The sequence below is a fragment of the Macrobrachium rosenbergii genome, chromosome 27, assembly GCF_040412425.1.
Source record: "Macrobrachium rosenbergii isolate ZJJX-2024 chromosome 27, ASM4041242v1, whole genome shotgun sequence".
Lineage (NCBI taxonomy): Eukaryota > Metazoa > Arthropoda > Malacostraca > Decapoda > Palaemonidae > Macrobrachium > Macrobrachium rosenbergii.
This window is the reverse complement of record NC_089767.1, coordinates 13,397,424-13,422,728: the sequence shown is the minus strand read 5'-3', so window position 1 is coordinate 13,422,728 and position 25,305 is coordinate 13,397,424. Positions and strand designations below refer to the sequence as shown.

Below are 25,305 nucleotides of genomic sequence, written 5' to 3'. Positions count from 1 at the left end.
TTGTTTTATTTTTATTTATTTTTTTTTTTTTTTGCACCAGAAACGTCACATCCTAAGATACATGTTTTGTCGTCTTCATTTTAATGGCATATATGGACGTATCTTTAACTTGTTAATGTATCTTTGGTATGCATCAGAATAGCAGCAATGCAGCACAACAATGCCGTCTGCAGCTCCGCTTGTTTCGCCCACTTCTTATCTTCTGTTCATCGTCGTTCATCATCCTCTTGTCTGCGTTTCTTCAGAAGTTCAGGAAACCCCAAACTAGCATTGTCTGTCCCTTGATCTTTTTAAACCAGCTCCTGTTTACTTTACATGAGAGTATTTTCAAATGTTCTCTTTTTGGCGGAGAGATGAAAAAGATTTACGACAAAAGTTAAATTGCTTTGAATTCACGGTTGAATTAAGCTTCATTTCGCCAAGTGAAAGTTCTGTGCCTATGAGGGGTTTCTTTAGAAAACAGTGTTAGGGGAATAATGTCGGGTAGCATTCTTGGGGAAACTAAAGTTTTTTTAATGAAGAATGGTACCTCTGTTTATTTTAAGTACATTGAATACATTATATATATCATTGTAGCTTTAGACAGTGCTGTTTAAAATCAGGCACCAAGCCACAGCCATTACTTCAAGAGCAGTTTCTGTAAGTCTCAAATGGTCAGATCGTTAGCTCTTTATTTTTTAATCTTAAACTCAACATACAGAATACAAGAAATGAACAAAGTTGATTCAAAACAGACCCCGCACTTCATTTTTGTAAATCTTAAAAAAATATCCACATCTAAAGGGAACCATAATTCGTTTATTGAATAATTATTAAGTGATAAAATAATGTTACAGGCCACTTTTTACTACCTTCAGGCAATAACTTGATATAGAAAATTTGCAGAATTGCATCTGTGTAACCATTCATGGGGTGTGTCTTGATTTTTCATAGGAGAATATTTACAGTTTTACAAGTAAAACTCGATGTTAAGGGCGTATTCGAATGAAAGAGAAATGTGAGAGAGGACATGCTTGCAAGCAATAATGCTCATGTAGGTATAGTAACATGAAGAAAATCTTATGGCTACTCTGAACTTGACTCAGATTCTCCCATTTCTCTCTTTCCGATTATTTTTTCGCTATCATAATGGACGTCACAGGTTTTTCTTTCAGAAAAGCTTTTATCGTTGTCTCTTGACCAGTATCACTAATGGACTTATGATAGGACGCTCGTGAAGCGAGCGTTAAGAAAGGGAGTTAAGTTTTTTCAATATACCGCGTGGAGAGGTTATATCGTTGAATATCGTTTAAAATATAACTCTTGACTTTGCGAGCGTAATATCTTTCTAGACATGATATCTACTGTATATTGATGTCACTGGGGTGGTTATATTGTAGATATGGTGCAGCTGTTGCTTTCAGTTAGGTGCGACGATGTCACGTTATCGAAATCATTTCTCTCTCTCTCTCTCTCTCTCTCTCTCTCTCTCTCTCTCTCTCTCTCTCTCTCTCTCTCTCCTAAAAAGTGCCGAGTGTGATTTACGGTTTATTTTAATGCGGTCCCTCCACGGACTCTAGAAATCTTTAACTTTTAGTGATTCTGGAAATTATTTACCAAGTTGGCGAAAGTGTGAGAAGTGTCATATGTTTCGTAAAAATAATAAAGGTTCGCACCAAAATGTAATAACTTTTTTGAAATGGTCTTCTTTAATTACTAGTTGTTAACTATATACGAATGAAGCATACAAAAGGATTTAAAGTTTTATTTCATACAGCTTTTCAGTTACTAAGTGCTGCTTTCGTTTCGTGAGACAGTAAAGATGTAAAATTGGATTCTCATTTTTGCAAATTTTGTCAGTTTTATATATCTCGAATATGTAATTCTTAAGGTATATTGCTGCTAGAATTCAAATTTTGTTCTTCAGTTATTATTTTAAAAACTGTTACCCCAGTTGGAAGTTTTTTTGCAGAATCCTTTTTGCTTATTCCTCTTATACATCTTATACATCTCATTCGGTAGGAATTTTTTACTTGTTTCATGCACATAATGAATCATTTTCATATACTTAAGATCATGGGATAGATTCTTTCGTTCCATGCTATGAACTCGAACGGACCTCATTTATGCCGTATTAATGAAGAAATGTCGAAATTGAACCATCATTTTAAACGTTATTTGTATCACGGAATTTTATCATTGAAATATCATATTTACCACATATAATATATGGACATTATATTGAAGATGCTGTGGCTTTATACTATCAATAAAGAAGATAACTCTTTCCAGAATTTTGAAACTTATAAGTTCCATTTCCACTCGATACGCTTTAGTAGTGCTTTTTGCAATCTCTAAATTTGGAAGTGATGCCTTTGTTGAAAATGGTGGTTTTAGGATGCTGATAGAATTGAAACAACAAAACTTGTGATGTAGCCAGCAACTGTTGGGACTATGAAGTGTTATGATACATCTATTTGATTATTGAATTTTTTCTACGAGCAGGCCGTAAAATGTTGTAGATTAACAGCTTTTAGATATATTTTTATAGGCAGATTTTAATGACAGGTGGTTGTAGTTGGTATGAGTTCATTGTATTTACTGCGTCCCAGCCAGTATAATAGAAGGACCATATTTACTAAAGTGAAAGTTATTTTAAATTGAGTATTCTGACAGGTTTAACTTTGTGTTTGGGAAAATGCAAGACAAGTATTCTAAACGCGCACTACAAACGATTAAGATAAGTTACTCACTCATATATAAAATGCAGCAATCTGTAATTTGATAAGTAGTCTCTGTTGAAAGATACATTTTTTGCTGGCAAAGGAAAGAAAGAATACAAAAACTGCATGAGAGTGATTTAAAGTTTCCTTTGTGTCATGAATTCGATTCTGTAAATGCCTTCCTTAATTAGGCTATGTTTGTTCATCTAATCATCTTCACAAATGCTTCAAGGTGCTCCTTTCTTTAGATTTCCTTGTGTTTTTTTATGTTATATTTCTTGTTTAATAATTCGTGTTGTATCATTCATTCATTGTCATGGCAAAGGAAGTGCATAGCCGCAGCAGCTTTGCGGGGTTTAGGTGACTTTCAGTGCGGATGTGTGACGGGAAAAGTTGCTTTCTGAAAGGTAGAGGGAAATTCCTGTTTTGTGTTCGTAATGATTATATAGTTAACTGATTTGTAAAATAATAAACTGTTATATCTTGCGCTCCGGTTCTCGTCGGTTTGAACACTGACCGAGGGTTCATTCTACGAGATTATAATATCTAGGCTGTCCTTCTGAAGTTACCCATTACCTGGAAATTTTAGCGTTTGGTATTATTATTATTATTATTATTACAGATGTTATTTGGATAACAGTCAGGTATACAAGGTAGTTTTCGTCATTTAGATACACTTGAATGTGTTTAACAAATAACTTGAAGTCGTCACAAACTTCCGCTGCCGATACGCATTTAGGGTGATACGCATTTTGATGACCTTCAAAGCGCTGATGGAAATTATATTCTTAGTGGCAACCTCTGGATTTTCATAATCGTTTCAAGGGCTTCCTCCAGATAAGCAAAAGGGATGAAATGTTCTGTCACTAGAGAGAAATCGTTGCCTCGAGGTTTTTCTTTGTTCTGTTGGGCAAGTGAACGTTGTTATTAGTAATTAGATATAACTTAATATGATTATAGCTAAATTATTTCTCGCGACAATTTTCCATCTGGAGTTAATGCGTCATTTCACGTGGTTGTTTTTATAAGTAGGGTGTTATTTCTTAGGCTTTTATCGAACATTGTTCTAAGCAAATGAACGACATCTGTTTTTCGAATTGTTAGATATATTTAGGAAAGATTGTTCATAGCACTTAAAAGGGACAATATTATCTTACGCGTTACCATTTCGTTAAAGTAAATGGTTTGACTTTTGTGTCCAGCTACCTTAAAGTATTCTGCATGTGCTGCATTGTAGATACATGAATTGGTTGCCAAATGTTATTAAGATGTAATTCAAATTAGTGAAATGATTTGGCAGTTTTTCACAAAGGCAAAAGATGGTTTAGCATAGTTAAGCATCTTTTTGTTCGTTCACTTTGGACTGTTGCATAAATGCATTAGTTATTTGGTTTAATTGGCCAAAGTTAGATTATATTGGTATAAGAACTGCTTGTACAGTCTCTCTTAAGGCCATATTTTAAGTTTTTCAGAATTTAATGGGTTTCGTAATATTTTTGTTTTACTGGAATTTTTAGGAAACAGTTGCACACTTGAAGTACATGTTCAACAAACTATATAGAGTATATATTTTAAATAATTAATTTTTATATAGCATTTTATAAAGTGTAATTATACACAAACGCACGTATATATATGTATGTATGTATGTATATATATATATATATACTGTATATCCTGACCCTATTAGTTCTCTGACAGACAATATGCCCTAATATGCATATATATAATATATATATTATATATACATAAAACGTTTGTACAAATTCCAAGCTTATTTCAAGTCTTTTTTTTTTATTTATTTGTTGCCGAAAAACTGCATGATTGATTGAACATGCAAGTTAGTAGCTGATGTGAGCATGTTTTATTCAAGGTTGTATTGAACACTGATAAGTAATTCACGCTGTCAGTTTGCTTAAATTTACTTGATATTTCTCATTTTCGTAAAGATTCAGAAGAATCTTAATATTCGTTCAGCGCGTTTATTTACGGCTGTGGACCTACTACCTGTTACCTTAACCGTAGTGGAAGAGTTTGTAAGAAAATGGTTTTATTTCATTCTTTTTTCTCATAGTAGAAAGCGAACTTAGTGTACAGCGTCCTACAATAAGTATTTTAAACGGGAATATTGCTTATCCTGTTGTGTACAGAATTCATGGAGATCAGGTTAGAAGTTAGAGTAGGCAGATGTTTATAGATACTTTGTTTTTTATGAGAACTAATTTGCAAGTAAAGGTGAACAGCAGAAGAAAGCGACCTCTTGCTTTAACGCATAGTTGATAAGCCATTTTCATCTTTATTACCAACTGTAGGAGTAAGGTATACTTTTTTTGGGGGGGTCGTAAGTAGAGAAGAAATTTCTCATTTTAGATGGTTTCAGGTGAGCGGCGCTTGAAGTGAAGGGAGTCTCTGGTAATAGAGATAGATGATGGGCGACTGCCCCTAACAGGGTTTGTGATGCCTCTTTTTTTTTTTTACTTACTTATGTATGAACATATCCTTTGTAGTTCATAACATTAGTGTCCATGCATAACATCACGCACACATTTACCCACAATACACATAAAATATATATATATATATATATATATATATATATATATATATATATATATATATATATATATATATATATATACCAGTATACAAAATAAACATATATACTGTTCAATATATATATATATATATATATATATATATATGATATAAATATATATATATATATATATATATATATATATATGTGTGTGTGTGTGTGTGTGTGTGTTTTTTTCTTTTAATTTTGCTAGGGTTTTTTATTTTTCTCTTTTCCTCCCTTTATGTTGTTAATTTCTCTCTGAGGTAAAAGATTTAATATACAGTAATGTGTTATTCTTTTGGTATAGTGGCGCATGTTCTAGTATAAGAAGGCAACTACATTTGCAGCTGCTTCTGCCGCGTGTACGTTATCGTAAATGTAATATAACTGATCGGAACTTGTTTATTCAGATCTGTCCCAGATAAGGATTTTGAGCACACGCTCGCGCAATCTACGTTTATCGGTAAAGATTTAGCTTTTATGTTTTACGTTCGCTATGTGTTTGTTGTATCATAAAACTGCAGGGTCAACCCAAAATGGATTCTCTAAGTGAATTTCATTTATTCACTCGCTTAATGTATGCATGTTTGTTTCTGCGCAGGCAAGATTGCCTTTGTGTATGGTTGTACGAGTTTCTGTTGATTTTATCTTTATGGAAGTGGAAGTTCATGTTCGTACATAATATCATTTATTTGACGGTTATAAAAGCAGGCTAGTAGCTTGTTGCTCCTGTTGTAAAAGCATCGCCTTGGGGTGAGTGTTCGCAGTGCTTCTCCTTTGGTTTATGTTAGCATGTAAAAGGCTGTATGCCTGTATTAACCATAAACTATGAAACAAACAATATGCAGACTGGATACACACGACCAGGACAAGCATACTTATGTCGCTGTTTCAGCGGAAACTTTCTCTATCTATCAGTCTAGCTGTCTGTCTGTCTACTTTTATATTTGTCTGTGTATCACTACGTTTTCTATGCAAGGTAATGGTAGCTAAACAATGCCACTTGTGTGTGTGTTTGTGTGTGTGTGTACACACACACATATATATATATTGTGTATATATACACATATACATAAATATATGAATAAAGAGAGAATTTGTAGGATATACATTACTGTTGAAATTGTGAATGATCATTTTTTTCTGTAATATGCCGCCTTAGTCAAACACCAAAAGTATATTAAAACCTTTTTAGTTTTCTTTTTTTAACTTGTTTCCATGACCTTGAATTCGCTTCGTCATACGAGTATGATGTTGCTCTGTTGTGGTGTTAAGGCTTATCTTTGTAGATTTTAAGTAACTAATGATAACATTTCTAAGCTAAACGCCATTTACTAGTGCCTATAGTACCCTTTTCTTTTAATAGTCTTGTTGGCAAAAACGTCTTAAGTTGACAATGCAGTCACACGAATGAAAACACTCGTCAGTAAGTTCATTCATTGAGATATCAACACAAACCACATATTTTCACTGATCGGATGATATATTTATCGCACCTTGACCACCGTCGGAAGATTCCAATTGGCCAATTCAGTCGTGCATTAGCAACCAATGATAGCCCAGCTTGCTAAAATGACGCAATGAATTCTCCCCTTCCCCCGTAACTCCCATGACCAGACCAGAGCCATATGGACACAGCTGGTTGGACCGTTATTGCAGTGCCAAATGGTGCCAACTGCTGAAGACCCTTGGTCAGGACCAGGATGTCTTTAGATCAAAGTACCTGTCAAAAGGAAAGCCCAGGGGTGTCCCAAGAGCTCTCAAACAAGGCTATGGAAGCACAGGTGTTGCGTCGACATGCTTAACATACCTATCTCCTGTGAACCGGGACGGTCCCCTCCTGCCTCTCTCCAGCCCTCAACCCCCGATGGCAACCCCACCTCAACCCATTAACGAAAGCGAAAGTTCCATTCAAAAAACCTTCTATGGCTCTCTGGCGTCAATCCGTAAGTCTATGGAGGTGGTTATTGAAGGCAGTGGATTCTTCAGGCTTGAAGATGGTGACCGTCATGTAATTGCGGAGCAGGATGAGCAAAGAAGAGGTTATTTGAGATGTCATGGATGCAGCTGGTCCACCGGGGGGGCACCCCTCCGTCCAGAGGATCCTGGGGATCCCGGTTGGGGGAGTTATCGGAGCCAAGGTTTGTGGGTCACGCAGGTGTCGGAGAACGGAAGGTGCGAGGGAAGGGGGAGCCTCTGCGGGATAAGGAGGGGGGGTGATTCTGGCAGTGGCACCCATTTATTCAATCTTGCCGCCATAAAGGGAAACTATAGGATGCTTCGGTAACTCCTCTGTAATTTCATTCTATTTGTAATCACATTATTATTATTATTATTATTATTATTATTATTATTATTATTATTATTATTATTATTCTCGTACTTCATGTATTTTTTTCGTCTTCAATGCATATTTTTTTATTAATGATGAACCAAGTTAATATCTTTTGAGACGCTGTAATGTTTACAGTTATCTTGTATGGTTGAATGCTGTAAAACTATTTCAGAAAATGTCTCAAAAGAAGCTAGGTAATTATGGCTTCTCTGAGAAAATGCTGCGGCAACTTTTCATTATTCGAAAATTTCATAAAGCAGCTTGACAACCAACCCTTCAAACTCTCCTTTACTCAAGATCTTATCATCACCCATTCTACTCTCTCCCTTACATTATCCTCTCTCTTTCCACGGTGGTTCCATTGTCACTTTCCATGGAATTTGCTGGATCTGTTCTAGCAGAAGCCACGGCTCTGGGTTTCAGAGAATGACCTTTCTTCCCCAACTCTTATTTTCTCATCAGATGTTTTGGGTTGACAAGGCAAAAGAATTCGTGAGACGGGTTTTTTTTATATTTTCGCATAAATTTAATTTTCTTCAGTTATGATTTTTGCTTTATTATTAGTAGATAGTTAAAAAAACAGGGAATGTTTTGTTTTATCTCTGGTAACCAGTTTATTCCTCGATATATATATATATATATATATATATATATATATATATATATATATATATATATATATATATAATGTAACTTTATCACTTACACAATTGTTCTGTGCATTAATACAATTATTAACAGGATCTCATTGAAGCTGGATGGTATCTAGCGGAGTTATTTATTCAGAAAATTACAAGCTTTCCAGGACTAACAGTCCTCAATGTCAAGTATCCGTAGAATGCATTCTACGGATACTTGACAATGAGGACTGTTAGCCTTGGAAAGCTTGCAATTTTCTGAATAAATAACTCCGCTAGATACCATCCAGTTTTAATGAGGTCCTGTTAGTAAATATATATATATATATATATATATATATATATATATATATATATATATATATATATATATATATATATATATATATATATATATATATATATATATATATATATATATATATATATATATATATATATATATATATAATGTGTGTGTATATACATACATGTATGTAATTCAAATTTATTACTTTCGACGTATTGTATAGCATTCATCTAAAGATTTACATTATTTAAAAACATGAGTTTCGATTAATTTTTTATGGTAACGCTTAGTGGTAAAGATTTTTCTTGATTTATAGTAACAAAAGAATATGTGCTGCTATCTCAATTCTCTCTTTTTTTTGGCCACATGTTTGTTAAGGAAGTGGCGGGACTTACTTTCTGATTGTATAAAGGTTTATACAATGAAGGTTTTTGAATCGCGTAAGAACTTTATTTGATATATTGTATTTTTATGCCTACTGTTACAATCTTTACGCCACTGGAAATTAGCCTCTTGAATTTTTCACTCATCGTTAATAATTAACGTTAATGAATTAATCCTATGACATTATGGGAATTTTATTTGACTTGTTTATGATTTTACTGTTTTACTTGCTATCACTATTGGTAAGGAAAGAATAAATGTCGCTCATCAAATGCAGTATCGTTGATTTCATCTCCTTTTGTGGTCATACGCTCAATTTCTCTTTATTGTAAGCTGGAGGAGCTGTACTTAAGCCTGTCCATTAGAAAACTCTTGCTTTTAATTTTGAGGAATGACTCGTTTCAGCATTATAAGAATGTATTTTTATTAGTTAAACGTGAGAATGATAAAAATAATAAAGAATTTAATCTAAGGCGGTGTTTTGTATGAAAATGCTGTTATAGGGGAATGTATAATTTGGTATGCTACTTGTTACGTTTATGAGAGAAAAGTGCTATAATAAGGGTTATATATAATTTGGTTTATTATTGGTTATGTATGTGAGAGAGAAAGAGTTCATTTTGCCAGGATTGCAAACCAACAATTTTTTCAGCACCGAAGAGCTATTAATCCAAACCATTTTCTCTCTTCTGCAGCTTTGGATACCAACAATATCACCATCAAGAAGCAAGTGTTCGAGCTCCTGTCTGCCCTGTGTGTGTACAACGCCGATGGGCATAATCGTGCCCTCGATGCCCTCGAACACTACAAGGTGAGCGTTCAAACCCGACCTCCTACCGACTGTTTAGGATCTACCCCCTCCCTCACCCCTCAGTCCCCATGGTACCTCCGCCCATGTCCAAATGCGCCCCAGAGTGACCTGGCTCAGCTGCCCATTGCCCAATGATACAAGTGCTTCCCTTTGTCTTGTCCTATCTGACCTGCATCCGGTGACAGTTGTAGTAACGGTGCCATCTTTCAAACCTGAGATCGTTTCTTTTTAGGCCTTCTTTTTGAATCTTTCAGTTGAAAGAGTTGATGATTTGGTTCCTTTTCACTGCCATCTCTTTACATACGCACACATGTCGGGGTGGGGGGGACCTTGTTTTGATGTGTCTGCACTTTTCATTAGTTTCACTTCCTTTAAGTTTACCAGCAAGGTACATAAATGTTAGACCTGCCCGCAAAAATGCTGAAGAAGTAATTTCGTAGAAGAAATTTGATTTTATGAAAATTTCAAATACTTAACGATTAGCTTGTCATATATGTTTATTTGTTTATATATTAGCAGCGTGTTAAACGAAGTGGCATTCATAAAGTTCCCAGTGTGTATCCTGTCGTAAAATAAGTATTTAACGAGGCTGGATTTATTGACATTGTCTGGTCAGAAGACTTCAGGGTTCTGGAGGTGATTGGGAGTGGGAATGTTGAGGGGTTTGGGGAGCGGTGGTGGGGCTGGGGTGCAGTGCTGAAGACTAAAGAAAGTGGTTTGGCGAGTATGGAAAGAAAGGGAACTTTTACAATCATGAGAGAAGGTATTTTCACAGACGATGAGACCATCCGGGTTCCTTAAATTTGCAAGTTTTGGGAGAAAACTTCCCTGGCCCAGCCAGATTAAGGTGTAATGTCTTCGTGACTCATAATTATACATTATAATTACTCTGGTAATTGCGCATTTTAGTAAAGTAGTTTTTACGGCAAGGGCAGAGATCAGACAATGAAGACAAAGAACGTACTTATTATATTAACCTTGTTCTAAAATCTCCAGATCGTAGATTGTTCAGGTGATTCAGATGTTCTGGTTTTATTCATGCTTGCAGATGGGTTCAAGGCCCAAAAGTAGTACTGTATACTATTTTTACCCTTTATATATTTACTATGTATTTCCGATTATCAGTTAGAAAGAAATTGGCGAATCGTGTTTGAAAGGAAACACGTAGGAATGTAGAAAAGAACAAATTTTACATTAATATCAATTGTAAAATATTTACCCTTAAATTATGTGGTTTAAAAATATGCGAAGACACCAGCCACTTCATTGTTCGTAGGAGTCCTGCTAAAAATTGTATTCTGTTTCTCATCCACATTTGTGTGTGTTTTTTTTTTTTTTGGGGGGGGGTTGCTCCTCTGGTGTTGAAGTTGCATTCTTCTGTTGCCTCCTTTAAGCTTTCTTATTTAATATTTCGTAAGATCTGGTATCTCGATTATCATCTAAGTCTTTCTCTTCCTTTCGTCCATTTTCTCTTACGTGTAGACCTTATGTTCTGGTGGCATCAGTTTTACTGTAGAGTTTCTTCATTTATTTGAATTGTATATATCACTGTTTCATTGAACTTGATTTTCGTATATGTATTTTCTGTACGCATTCTGATATCAGCTGTATGTTTAAGAACAATGTAAAGAATATGAAGGACAATTTTGACAGATTAAGTAGTATTCAGTTGGTGAGATTTTTCATTAACAGTTGACAGGGTAGAATTCGGCTCGATTTGAAAAGGATATTCATAGGAGACGTTGCTAATTAGCTGGTGTTCACGTACATTTCTTGGTACGTACCTTATTTAAATCCTCACCTTGAAAGATTTTTTTTTATTTTGAAGCCATAATCTGTTATTATGATGTATTGTCATTGTTTTTAATTACGTCAGACTTTTAGCATTCTGTTGTATTTGCTTTTGTCATTCAGATCATTTTTTTCCTTATCATGTTTAAGTCTTTCCTTTTTTGTCTCTTCGACGAAGTTGCAATGTCACTTTATACCTCTCCGTCGTTATTCTTTGCTTCTTTTGTACATTTATCATGTAACAATTTACGTTTTGCTGTAGGTTTCTTCTCCGACTTTAAATGCTTGGCACCGATCGTAAATGGCGCTAATCCAGCTTCCAAAGCTCACGCTAGAGTAGCGTTTTTGTTCTGCCTTTTCCAGTTGACTCTTCCACTTCCTTTACCCCTATTTCAGAACTGTTCGTTATAACCAACTTGTGACTTGCTAAAAGTGTGAAGCAGGTCTTCTTTTACTTTATAACTAGAAATACCCCGTAGGGAGGTAGTGCCGTCAGTGCACCTTACGTGGTGCACTGTAGGCATTATTAAGTCCACCCTTTCTAACAACTGTCTCGTAGTGCAACTGCTTTGAGGTTTTCCTCTTGTTACGCCTTTCAAACCTTATTACAGCCAATTTCCCTTTCAGCGCTGGATGGCCTCATAGGTCCCAGCGCTTGGCCTTTGGCCTAAATTCTGCATTCTGTATTCTATAACTAGAAGTACTACTACTTGAAATATTCCTTACGCACATATATGAGAAGTTTTTTAACCCTCTAGTTTAATAGTGTTGATATCTTTTCTCTTTTTTTATCAAAAAGAAATATTAAAAGCAAAATATTCTTTTATTTGACCATCCGAACCTTTTTCCTACTCGTATTTTGTTTCTTCTCAGGTGCTGAAGGCGGAGAGGTACCGGCTCCGAGTGGTGGTAGAAGAGCTGAAGTCGTCCACGACAGCTGAGTACAGCACTGCCCTGGTCGCCTTCATCAACTGCATCATCATCTCCACGCCACTGCTCAAAGACAGAATAAGAATAAGAAATGAATTTATAGGTGAGAATCGACAGGATTTGCACAGTGGGTAACATTCTCCTAGAATTTTGCTCTGGTTCTGAACACGTTTAACTTAAATGGTTAATTGAACGGTTGGTTTATATACTGATGTATTTCTTTCGTTAGCTCTCCTTTCAATGAGTTTTGGCTTCAAAATATTAACAGAGCTGTCAGTAAAGTACTAGAAAATTCGAATGGCATTCTAGAATACTTCTTAGAAACGCAATGATATTATTTTCAGGTTAATGTTGGTTCGACCTTTGTAGAAGCAAAATGTTTTGATCGGAATTGTGAAAAAGTAATGACGGTGCTCATAAAAGAGCACTGTGTTGGGATTGTTCACGAGAGAGGAGATTTTGTTGTTAAAACGTAAAAAGGATAGTGACGAATTGTCATTTTCGTTCAAATTTTGAATAGTGAAAATCTCCTTGAATCGGAAGTCTGTTTTTCTCTTTTTTTTTTATTTTATTCGTAGTTCACTGAGGGCATTGATAATAATTTTAAACATTGGCGATGATTACTAGGGTCTTTGTCATAAAGCTTATTATTAAAACAACATATGGTAGTAATAATAATAATAAGCAGCTGAGCTTGCTTGGCAACATGCAGTGCCATTATATGTATTTACTCACGCGCATATATATTCTCTCCGCGTGCCCAGCTAAGCAACCATGCAAATTCAAACGTTTAATATTTGGCATAAATTAGAGGCAGGCTTCGGAGAAAAATTATTAGTTGTATTATTTATATTTCTTGTTTGTCTCATGAATCTTTGTTCCTAGGTACAAACAACTAATTTATCGAAGTATTTATTATATTATTTTCCTTATTTTTTTTTCGGAAAATAGTTAAGATGAATTTAATATTCGTTAGATTTTTCAATTATCGTGCTTCGGACACTTGCATGTTGAAAGAGGATGTTATGAATATAAAGCAGGCTTGATAATATTTTATTGTCATTAGCTGAGCATCACATGAAGGATATTACCCATCCTTGTGATATATCTTAAGTATATTAGATTTTTCTCTGAATAGTTTATAGGATATGATTTCATATCATGAAAAATGTCATATTTATGAAATTTACTTATGTTTTGTGTCCACAGGTTTGAAAGTCTTGGATGTCATTAGCAGATTAAGGTAAGAGATGAATTATTCATATTTATTCTTGAATATTAGTTTAGATTCACTGTCCTTCGTCGTTAATTTTTCTTAGATGTATGGAACATATAAGCATGCTAGTATGATTACCATATATCCTTACCGACATATTCGGCATACACGCCACAGTCTATATAGAAATGCTCCTGTAAGAAGTGTAAATAGGTTCATAAAGTCTTACATACCTTTATATGTAGAAATAAGTTAGTATCACATGGCTGTCATACTTTCAAACACGAACATCATTGCATTCTGTCCGTATGTGTAACGCCTGTCTCTTGTTTGCTCACAAATTTAATATAATTATTGCTGCAAGATTCCAGGTATCGGTGGCTTATGTGTTGTAACGCAGATTCTCTAAGCAGTTCATTTGTATTGACATTTTTTCCCACCGAACAGACAAGATGCTGTCAACGACTCCGATCTGGCGGTGCAGCTGGACGTGTTCGACGAGCAGAGAGACACAGACGAGGCCCAGATATCAGGGCCAGACGGCGTCGACCTGAGCTCGCCTATGGATGTTTTCTTTGCCATCCTCAGACAAGTAAGGGATAAGTACTTTTAATTCCTTTTTTCTTCATCGTCATCATCGCCTTTTTTAGTAAGGCGTCCTTAGGCTTGTCTGGTGGTTAGAAATGTACAATTGTCTGTAAAGATACTTTATCTTGTTATACTGATCTTTGTTTTTCTTATGTTTGTATGGGTTCATGGGCGTGTCTTCAAGTATTCACTTTATGTAAAGTGAATTGTTCATGACTTTGATAAACTAGCCTTCCAGGTAATTTCATTCAGTTCTGTTGTGTACTCCATAAGACGTTATTTGTAAAGAAAAAAAATATAAAACTGTAAAGAAGATACATGATTCTATTGATTAAAAAATCATACGCAAACGCTGATACACCCGTGATAGCGGGTTAAGTCAATCCAATTTAATTGCATTTAAGAAAATACTAAAGCTTCTCATTTCAGTTTCTGTTGACAGTGCAAGTATATTAGCACTGAATAATAACTGAGTACTTTTCGAAAATTAATAAAAGAAACCTTTTATGTACAGGACATTTTACGAATGGTTCCGCCATTGATGGTTCTTTGTAATTCCAGGTTGCTGGAACGCCCCAAGAAATTCCCTTCTTGAGTATCCTTCAGCATCTACTGAGAATAGACCCGAAGGACCCCGTCAGCGATGTCATGTGGGACGCAGCTGAGAAGCTCCTCCATAGAGCCACTCTCTTGGAGGACGCAAAAGACTCCGCCAGACTCTTGAGAGCGCCTTCCCACAAGTCTTTGACCAAGCTGAAGGTGGGAGATGCCAGTAGGTGCCTCTGTTCGTGCCACAGGGACGACCCCAAATCTAGGAAGCACTCCCTCAACCTCAACCTCAACTCTGGTCTATCGGTTTCGACGCTCACTTCTCCCGTAGGAGAACCTGCACCACCTCCACCTCCGCCGCTACCGGGAGGGTGTGCGCCACCTCCTCCGCCTCCACCATTACCTCCTGGAGGAGGACCACCACCGCCTCCTCCCCCACCAGGTGGTCCACCTCCCCCACCACCGCCTCCAGGATTAGGACCAGGAGGCCCACCACCACCTCCTCCTCCAGGTGGATGCCCTCCTCCTCCTCCTCTTGGAGGACCTCCTCCACCTCCTGGTCTTCCCCTCAGGAACAGAGCCGCTCCTCAGGACAAAGTTCGTTTGCCCCAAATGGAGACCCCTAAGCCACGATCCAAGATGAAGACTTTCAATTGGAATAAAATCCCTGATAACAAGGTAGGTCAGGTGCAATTTTTGCCATTTTTACTTATAACGACAGATTTCTTGTTAGGATTCATATTTCAGCAGTTTTGCCTAAGCTGTAATTCATATAAATGTGTCATTTTACTTTCATATTTTGCTTTCACTGTACGAATTGCTTTATATTTCTTGTACGTACAAATATGTGTCTGAACCATTTTTAATGGAGTTATAATTTTTTTTTCGTAAATGCAAAACATTTCACAGTATTGCAAAGAGTGTATCACCTCTTTGCTATCTTTTTATAGACCAGAATGATGATTTGAAGTAAAGATGAATTTGACAGATTTATAAACCCTGATGTTTGCATTTTCGACACAAATCCTTTTCAAAAAATGTTTCCCATCTTTTTTAGGTTTTAGGTAAAAACAACATCTGGTCTCTCTTGGCTCGTCAACACAAGGATTCTCCATCGAAAACTTTGGATTGGGATGAGATGGAGGGACTGTTCTGTCAGCAAACTACTTCCGCGCCTGCGTCGCCTAACAAGGCTTCGAAAGATCACAAGGAGGAAGTGGAGAAGAAGAAGAAAGAACCTACTGAGGTGAGGAAGATGTCTCGAGGCACAAATGGAGAGATATTTTCAAACTGAACTCCTTAATACTTTGTGCAAGGAAGTGGAGAAATTTAAATGCATGATACACTTAAAAATCTTAGGCAGTAGATAACGTTATAAGATTTTAAAGTCGCAAAAACTGTGACTATTATATGCTTGTAGATATTTTATTTCATACAGAATGTTTGAATAGAAAATTGTAGCGTAAGTTACGAGATCAAAGTTATCAGGTAACCCTTAGCATTGACTTTCCAAACCGGACTGCAATCTAAAAAATAATAGTCTATCAAAATTACACTTAATGGATGTAGAGGTTATTGTCAAAGAAATCTTAAGAAACTGATGAACCGGATGTGGAGTTGCTGTTAGGGTACATCTAGTCATGATACTGTGTTTCAGAGCAAACGATTTATGCCACGAAAAGTATATTGTAGCGGAAAAGATTTCAATTTGGTATAAGGAATTAGACGATATTAATAAAGTGGTTTTGGTACTGATAAATGAGTAAAGGAGACATTTAAGAAGAAAATATCTTGAACTATCAGGGTGCAGAACTTGAGACATTTCTTTTGGTCAACAGTGCAAGTTTACTGTTGGATTTAGTGGTCGAATTAAAATATTTATACCGTTAACAAGAATAATGATATAGTGGATATGAATAGTTATTCATTGCATAAATTTAATTATGATCAATTTATTTCTTATTTTTCAGATTAATCTTTTAGATGGAAAACGCTCCCTGAATGTCAATATCTTCCTCAAACAGTTCAGAGTGTGAGTAATGTGATGGTTTTTACTTGTTAGACTCATTATATTTTACGTAACTATGAATGTAATTATTGGAAATAAGAGTTACATATCAGGCGTCATTATATATATATATATATATATATATATATATATATATATATATATATATATATATATATATATATATATATATATATTTATATATATATACACACACACACTGTATATATATTACACATACATACAATCTACTGGTCACTTTTTCCCGATACTTATGTACAGTGTATGTTGCTTATTTATACCTTTAAATTTGCTGCGGGTTCTTATCTCGCTCTACTTGAAGTGGTGACCACACACAGCTACTGAGATTGAAGAAGAGGTTCTTTCTGTCAGGGCTGTCAAATGATATGATGTTTTGACGTCAGTTAAGCCCTTCAGACCCAAACCTCATCTTTAATGTAAGAGTATCAGTTCCGTGGCTCCGGAATCGTTGAGAACCTTCCCATTTGAAAGTTACAGGATCGATGATGTTGAAATTCCTTTGGAAATATTTTTACAGTATGCTAGTTTTCTTTTTTTGCCGATTAAATTCGATTGGCTTCTAAATGCAGTTATTAATCTTGCAATTTGGAATAGAGACGTACGTATTGTATACTTTATGTCTAACGAGTTCGTCGTCAAAATATAAACATTTTCAATTCACATTCTCTCTCATTAAATATATCCAATGGTAATATACTTAAAAATATTTTTCCCCATGGTAGACACCAAATGTAAAGTCATATAGATCTTTTAATACTGCCTAAAATAATGATAAGACATAATTATGTCTGGCTCTTTTAGAGTAGGTATCACATCACATGACTAAAGAATATGACCTCTACGTAGAGATGGCTCCGGAGTCAGAGAACGCAATTGTTCTCATTTTTTTACTTTAGTTTGGAATAATTTTCCCCTCGGAGCTTCATATACCTTTAGCTGATTGACAGGAAAGAACAGACCTAAAAAAAATTCATTAACAAGAAACGATTTATCACGTTTTTATTTAGGCATTTACTTTTCACTATGATCTCTTTCCACTTAGTTATGCAGCTTAGCCTTTTTCCAATTTTCACCTTTAGGAATTAATTATTTCGGGCGAACCCTTTGAAAGTTTATTGGAGTGACTCGGTGGTGTTTGTAATCTACTCTGGAATAATAATAATAATAATAATAATAATAGCAACAACAACACAATCTTAAGAGTGTCCTCGTGACATCGCAAGGACACTGAAGATGGTAGTTGCAGCTGCCGTAAGCTAAAAGCAGTACTTTGTAAATTGTTCATCTGTAAAAATGTGTATATATAAAAAGAAGGTAACAGAATCAGAAAATGTCACCTACTGGGTCTTTTTCTCCAATTTATGGTAATAATAATGATAATAATACACCCAAAATATTATCAACATTTGTTAGTGTCATTATCCAGTTTTCTGCCGCCGCTTTACTCTTATCATGTATTAAAGCCGTCATATTTTATCATGGATGTGCAGTTCGAATGAGGAAATCATGGAGATGATCCGGAACGGAGAGCACAGCGACATCGGCGCCGAGAAGCTAAGAGGCCTCCTGAAGATCTTGCCCGAATCCGACGAGATGGAGATGCTCAGGAATTTCGACGGAGATCGCTCCAAACTCGCCAATGCTGAGAAGTTCCTTCTCATGCTGATGACCGTCCCACAGTGAGTCTCTCTTTCGCTTCGTGGAGGAGTAGGCGTCTCCCTTCCATCTAGAGTTTTGCATATTTTACAATACTTGTATTTTATACTTTAACTTTCCATGGCATTTTATTTATTCTTGAATGTTCTTTCATCGTTAGGTGCATGTTATTCTTATTCTTGTTTGCTTATTTTTCAAATTAGCGTACATCTGTTTGTTCACTACATAAATCAGTTCTAGAATCTTTCCATTTTATGCGATTTTCATATTGTGAGATTCCTCGTATATCCTAGTTTTTTGTTGCTTTGGGGTGTAAGCTTTTGAGAGTGCCCGTCTGTTATCAAATGTTGGCTTTGTTTTTTTTTATGCGTTTCTATCCTTTTTTTTTTATAATATTTCTGCAAGCAATGATCGTTTTCATTTGCTAATTTCTTTTGTTAAGGCCATGGTTTTTAGTTAGCATACATAAAGATAACCATTTTTACAAGAATATGAAATATGAATTTAATATCAGTGAAATATTGATTCTACTTCCATGAGTTTTGTCGTGACAAAGTTTAACTAACGGCAAAGTATTCTTTGCCTTTTTGGGTGTGCAGAAATTGTGCGTTAGTTTTCAATAGATTCGGCTTCCTTCATTGGGAGGAGATATGTATGTATATATATATATATATATATATATATATATATATATATATATATATATATATATATATATATATATATATATATATATATATATATATATAAACATACCAGCTTGTATTCGCTTATCCATATTTTCTTTTTTTATTTTCCGTCAGATACAAACTTCGCATCGAAGCCATGTTGTTGAAGGAAGAGTTCGAAGCCACCATGGATCAAATCGAGCCCTCGATCAATGCCTTCATCTACGCTGGCAGAGACATTATTACCAACCCACACCTAAAGGAGGTTCTTTACATGGTCCTTGTTGCCGGCAATTTCCTCAATAGCGTAAGTTGCAGTTTTGACAGTTTTGATGTTTAGATTTGGGAGAGAGAGAGAGGGACTTATTTTGTTTAAGAGTCGAGGGTAACACAGCGAGACCTACCCGTACTGTTCAAGATTTAAGCATACGTGTGCCTTCACTGAGATATTATCAAACGTAGTCGGAATAACGTAATTTCACCTAAATCAAGGTGAAACAACACCATTTCGATTAAATATGCAAAATCAGGGGAAAACTTAATGGGACAACGGGCATGGAATTTTGTAGGAAGGTCTGTGAATTGTTACATATCTGTCCACTGAATTTAGGCAGTCTGATGTGGACCCAGTCAAGGTCCAAAGAATCCATAGAAGGGAGCTAATTGGCTCCGTATGGACCACTGGTCTTTCGAAGACCCTCGAAACATGTTAGTGGGCTTGAGCTGTTTCCAAATCTTATGTGACCGCGTTCCTCAAGGTTTCCCTTTTGACTGTAAAGTTCTCACATTTGTTTTTGTATTAACTGAATTTCTATGGCGCTCCTTACACATTCACTCACGTATTAATTTTACTTTTGTTAAAACGAAAATTTGTTGATATATTTGAACTTTGATGTCAGAAATTCTGTCATTCTTTTTATCTATACTTATTTTATTTTGACATGCCACAGTCACAGTTGGTAAGACATTACCTATATATAATGTATTTCTCATGGCTATTTAATGCTTTGTCTTCCATGTTGTGTCTGTTTTCACTCTTGTTCCATCCGTTCACTGTTGTTTGAACGAAAGAGGTTACTGTATATTGGTAGCAAAGTGCTGAACATTAGCTATATTTTCTGAATGAAACAATGTACTCCATATTCGGACCGAGTCAAATTGTGCCACCTTCCTTCATAAGATCTGCCGTCGTTAGAAACTCGTTCGAGTCCCCGCTCATTGCCTTCAAGCTGAGTGAGTGCTTTCCTGCTTTTTGAAATGGTGGTTCTAAAGCCCCCTGTTGCGAAATGAATAAAATGAATAATGCATCGTTTTCCTCTTGGTTGTCTGACCACAACAGGTCCTCTTCGGTCTTTCTTTTCGCGATTCTTTTTCAACCTACTATATAAGGACTCTCTCTCTCTCTCTCTCTCTCTCTCTCTCTCTCTCTCTCTCTCTCTCTCTCTCTCTCTCTCTCTCTCTCTCTCTCGTAAAGTCGCTAACTCTGGCGTAGTTTAGTGTCTTCTTGACTGGGATTTAGTTTTCCTACAGAGAGACAATTAGGTCTATTAACTGATATTCCCCCTGTTACACATTGATCTGGCAGAGCATTCTGAACCAGAGAAAACCCTTTTTATGTATACCATGATATTCTTATGTTTGCTAAGCAAAACATTAAGCAATATATTTATTGCTGTTAACAGGGTGGATACGCTGGCAATGCAGCGGGTATGAAATTGTCTTCTCTCCAGAAGCTTACGGACATCAGGGCAAATAAACCAGGAATGACTCTCCTCCACTACGTTGTACAGGTAAGTGCAGTTTTGACTTGTGTCCTTTGCCTTTATAGGAGTGTTTCTCCGCCTCTCAGACACACATACACATTATATATGTATGTATATATATATATATATATATATATATATATATATATATATATATATATATATATATATATATATATATATATATATATATATATATATATGTATGTATGTATGTATGTATGTATATGTATGTATGTATGTATGTATGTATGTATGTATGTATGTATGTATACATACATACATACATACATATGTATAGTATTCTGCTGTCTGTGGTCATCCATTATCTTGGAACCAGAAACACATTACATAAATTATAATGGTTAGAACAATGGCTTTAAAATACAATCTTCTGTTTTCATTTAACTCATTCTGCATTGATAGTTTGATGGCTCCATGATTAATGTATTGGTTATTTGCAACGATTATAGTATTACTCCTTTGTATGTCTTCACCTGATCAAATCATATGAAGCTGTCATCTTCTTCGTATCCTACCAGTTAAAGTTTTAGATGTAATGGTTTGTATTTTTAGAAAGTAGATGTCTCGTTGAGCTTAAAGGGTGATCCCTCCTAATTTAATACCGTCAGACTACACTGTCCTTGATCTACTGCAAGATTGGCTGTCTTTAGATTTTTTTGCCTCTTCGAATTTCCAAATCCCCGTAACCTGCCTTCTGTCAAGAGGTTGGTGCGTGAATTCCATCAGGACAATTCTCCTCACCTTCACTCGCTCCCTTTTGAAGTTTGTTTTGGATAAGGCTGATAAATTTCCCCCTCGGAGGCTTACTTAAGAAAGAAGAAATATCCACCACGACTGAGATCCCTCCGCCGCGCCATTCCACTCTTATAGACATTTGGAAAATGAAACGTCTAGTCCCATTCTGAACTTACTTCTACTTTCGCGTAGCAAACGTGAACTTTTGGTTTTTCTTGCCAAAGTGTCTATAAGTACTTTACTGATGTTTTTGTTTGTTCTACTAAGACGTTTTATTTTCAACATTCAAAAAGGAGTTTGATTGCCAGGAAGTTTTTACTTTAGTTCGTGGTGACGTTTCCCGGATACAGCCAAGATGTGACACTGGATGGATGTGAAAATCTCACGGGTGATTTAAAGTACGAGTATATCTGGTGCCGCAAAGTCTAACACTGGATGGATAAGAAAATCTCACGGGTGATTTAAAGTATATCTGGTGCCGCAAAGTCTAACACTGGATGGATAAGAAAATCTCACTGGTGATTTAAAGTATATCTGGTGCCGCAAAGTCTAACCCTGGATGGATAAGAAAATCTCACGGGTGATTTAAAGTATATCTGGTGCCGCAAAGTCTAACACTGGATGGATAAGAAAATCTCACTGGTGATTTAAAGTATATCTGGTGCCGCAAAGTCTAACACTGGATGGATAAGAAAAACTGGTGAAAAGTCTAACACTGGATGGATAAGAAAATCTCACGGGTGATTTAAAGTATATCTGGTGCCAAAGTCTAACACTGGATGGATAAGAAAATCTCACTGGTGATTTAAAGTATATCTGGTGCCGCAAAGTCTAACACTGGATGGATAAGAAAATCTCACGGGTGATTTAAAGTATATCTGGTGCCGCAAAGTCTAACACTGGATGGATAAGAAAATCTCACGGGTGATTTAAAGTATATCTGGTGCCGCAAAGTCTAACACTGGATGGATAAGAAAATCTCACGGGTGATTCAAAGTATATCTGGTGCTGCAAAGTCTAACACTGGATGGATAAGAAAATCTCACGGGTGTGATTTAACACTGGATGGATAAGAAAATCTGTGTGATTTACAATATCTGGTGCCGCAAAGTCTAACACTGGATGGATAAGAAAATCTCACGGGTGATTTAAAGTATATCTGGTGCCGCAAAGTCTAACACTGGATGGATAAGAAAATCTCACGGGTGATTTAAAGTATATCTGGTGCCGCAAAGTCTAACACTGGATGGATAAGAAAATCTCACGGGTGATTTAAAGTATATCTGGTGCCGCAAAGTCTAACACTGGATGGATAAGAAAATCTCACGGGTGATTTAAAGTATATCTGGTGCCGCAAAGTCTAACACTGGATGGATAAGAAAATCTCACGGGTGATTCAAAGTATATCTGGTGCTGCAAAGTCTAACACTGGATGGACAAGAAAATCTCACGGGTGATTTAAAGTATATCTGGTGCCGCAGAGTCTAACACTGGATGGATAAGAAAATCTCACGTGTGATTTAAAGTATATCTGGTGCCGCAAAGTCTAACACTGGATGGATAAGAAAATCTCACGTGTGATTTAAAGTATATCTGGTGCCGCAAAGTCTAACACTGGATGGATAAGAAAATCTCACGTGTGATTTAAAGTATATCTGGTGCCGCAAAGTCTAACACTGGATGGATAAGAAAATCTCACGTGTGATTTAAAGTATATCTGGTGCCGCAAAGTCTAACACTGGATGGATAAGAAAATCTCACGGGTGATTTAAAGTATATCTGGTGCCGCAAAGTCTAATTTCCTTATCGTTAAATTTTACCGAAATGAATTTGTGCAGTAATTTTGATAGTTACTAAGTAATTAGAACACGTTTAGTATTTTTTTTTTCTGTCTTGTCCAGACGTTGCATTATCAAAAGATAGTTCAGGTTAAATTTGCGCGATAAGATGTCTGAGTTACCGTTAAATTAATTTAACATTTTTCGTTATTTTTGGTAACATCAGATCTGATTGCTTATAGAAATTATTTGTTATGGACCAAAACAGTACTCAGTTCTTCGACCAGCGCTAAAGAAGGAGAAATATTATAGTTATGTCGAAATATATTGGTGTATGTGTCTTGGTCACAGTTATTGTTCTTGGGTTTTGTTGTGAATTTTGCATTGATTTTACTCTTTTATTCAATACAGCAAACCGAGAGGAGAGACCCCGGCCTTCTGAAATTCCCTGAGGAGATGTCGTGTTTGGAAGAGGCCACAAAGTAAGTATGATGTTCAATGCTTTCGTTGTTAGTCTGTAAGTGCAGTCAGCCTCTTGGACTTAACGTGAAAATTTATCATACACACACACACACACACACACACACACACACACACACACACACACACACACACACACACACACACACACATATATATATATATATATATATATATATATATATATATATATATATATATATATATATATATATATATATATGTATTATCTGTATATATATATATATATATATATATATATATATATATATGTGTGTGTGTGTGTGTGTGTGTGTGTGTGTGTGTAATCATGATCTGTTATTGTTAGATTAGAATTGAATCTCATTTTAAAGTAATTGGAATCACCTTTATGGAAATCAAAAAAAACTCTGCAGTTGTGCTGTGCAAGGTTTTTTGTACGTATTTGTGAGCCTCCAAGCCATAATTGAACCCACTGCAGATATCGGAGCCACAGTGACTAAGCGGAGAACTAAAGTGATCTCTTACCTAGAAAATTTATTCTCAATGGGGAATCCTAAACCCCAGTTGGCCACTTGAAGTTTAACCGACGGGTCATCACATCTCACATTTACTTAATGATGACCAGCAGGACCTGCTTTATTTCATGACCAGTGTAGTTTCAGTAATGTTGCTAATATTTTCCCGTTAGTACTTTCTGCAAAAGAAGCGGTGCAAAGTTGTGTACGTTCTTTTTTCTCTTTGTCCATATTCACAAAAATTTTTTGTGATATACGCTCCAGTTTATTCAGGTTCTACATTTATCGAATATATGTATATATATATATATATATATATATATATATATATTTATATACATAATATTTTCCTGTTAGTACTTTCTGCAAAAGAATCGGTGCAAAGTTGTGTATGTTCTTTTTTCTCTTTGTTCATATTCACATAAAAATTTTGTGTTATACGCCCAAGTTTATTCAAGTTCTGTATTTGTTGAATATATATATATATATATATATATATATATATATATATATATATATATATATATATATATATATATATATATATGTACATATATACATATATATATATATATATATATATTTGTGTGTGTATGTGTATAAAAAGAGCCTGACGCCCTGCTGAGAGAATATTGGGGATAACAGCAGGTCACTGAAGGAAAAATAAAATAAACAGAGAATAGGACCGTCTTAATTACTCACTTTGTCAGTCCGGCTCCACCCCAGGCATACCTCTTATTTGTTTAAAGCGTATGAAAAATTAAGTAAATGTTTGTGATAAATTATTTTCATGACGTTAACATGCATCTTCATTTGGCAGTCGTTTCCTTCACGACTGTAATT

At 35.6% G+C, this 25,305-nt stretch overlaps 1 protein-coding gene across 5 annotated transcripts in view; it reads left to right on the top strand.

Moving 5' to 3' along the window:
- LOC136853415 (uncharacterized) overlaps positions 1-25,305 on the top strand; it is a 439,436-nt gene that overhangs the window by 325,558 nt on the left and 88,573 nt on the right. For all 5 annotated transcript variants that reach the window (XM_067128926.1, XM_067128924.1, XM_067128925.1 and 2 more), the window contains 11 exons: positions 9,622-9,737; positions 12,402-12,561; positions 13,668-13,701; positions 14,122-14,266; positions 14,824-15,489; positions 15,869-16,057; positions 16,782-16,843; positions 18,352-18,540; positions 19,321-19,492; positions 20,868-20,975; positions 23,897-23,967. In XM_067128926.1, coding sequence (XP_066985027.1) covers positions 9,622-9,737; positions 12,402-12,561; positions 13,668-13,701; positions 14,122-14,266; positions 14,824-15,489; positions 15,869-16,057; positions 16,782-16,843; positions 18,352-18,540; positions 19,321-19,492; positions 20,868-20,975; positions 23,897-23,967 — 1,912 coding nt within the window. The remainder of the gene's footprint in view (positions 1-9,621; positions 9,738-12,401; positions 12,562-13,667; positions 13,702-14,121; positions 14,267-14,823; positions 15,490-15,868; positions 16,058-16,781; positions 16,844-18,351; positions 18,541-19,320; positions 19,493-20,867; positions 20,976-23,896; positions 23,968-25,305) is intronic.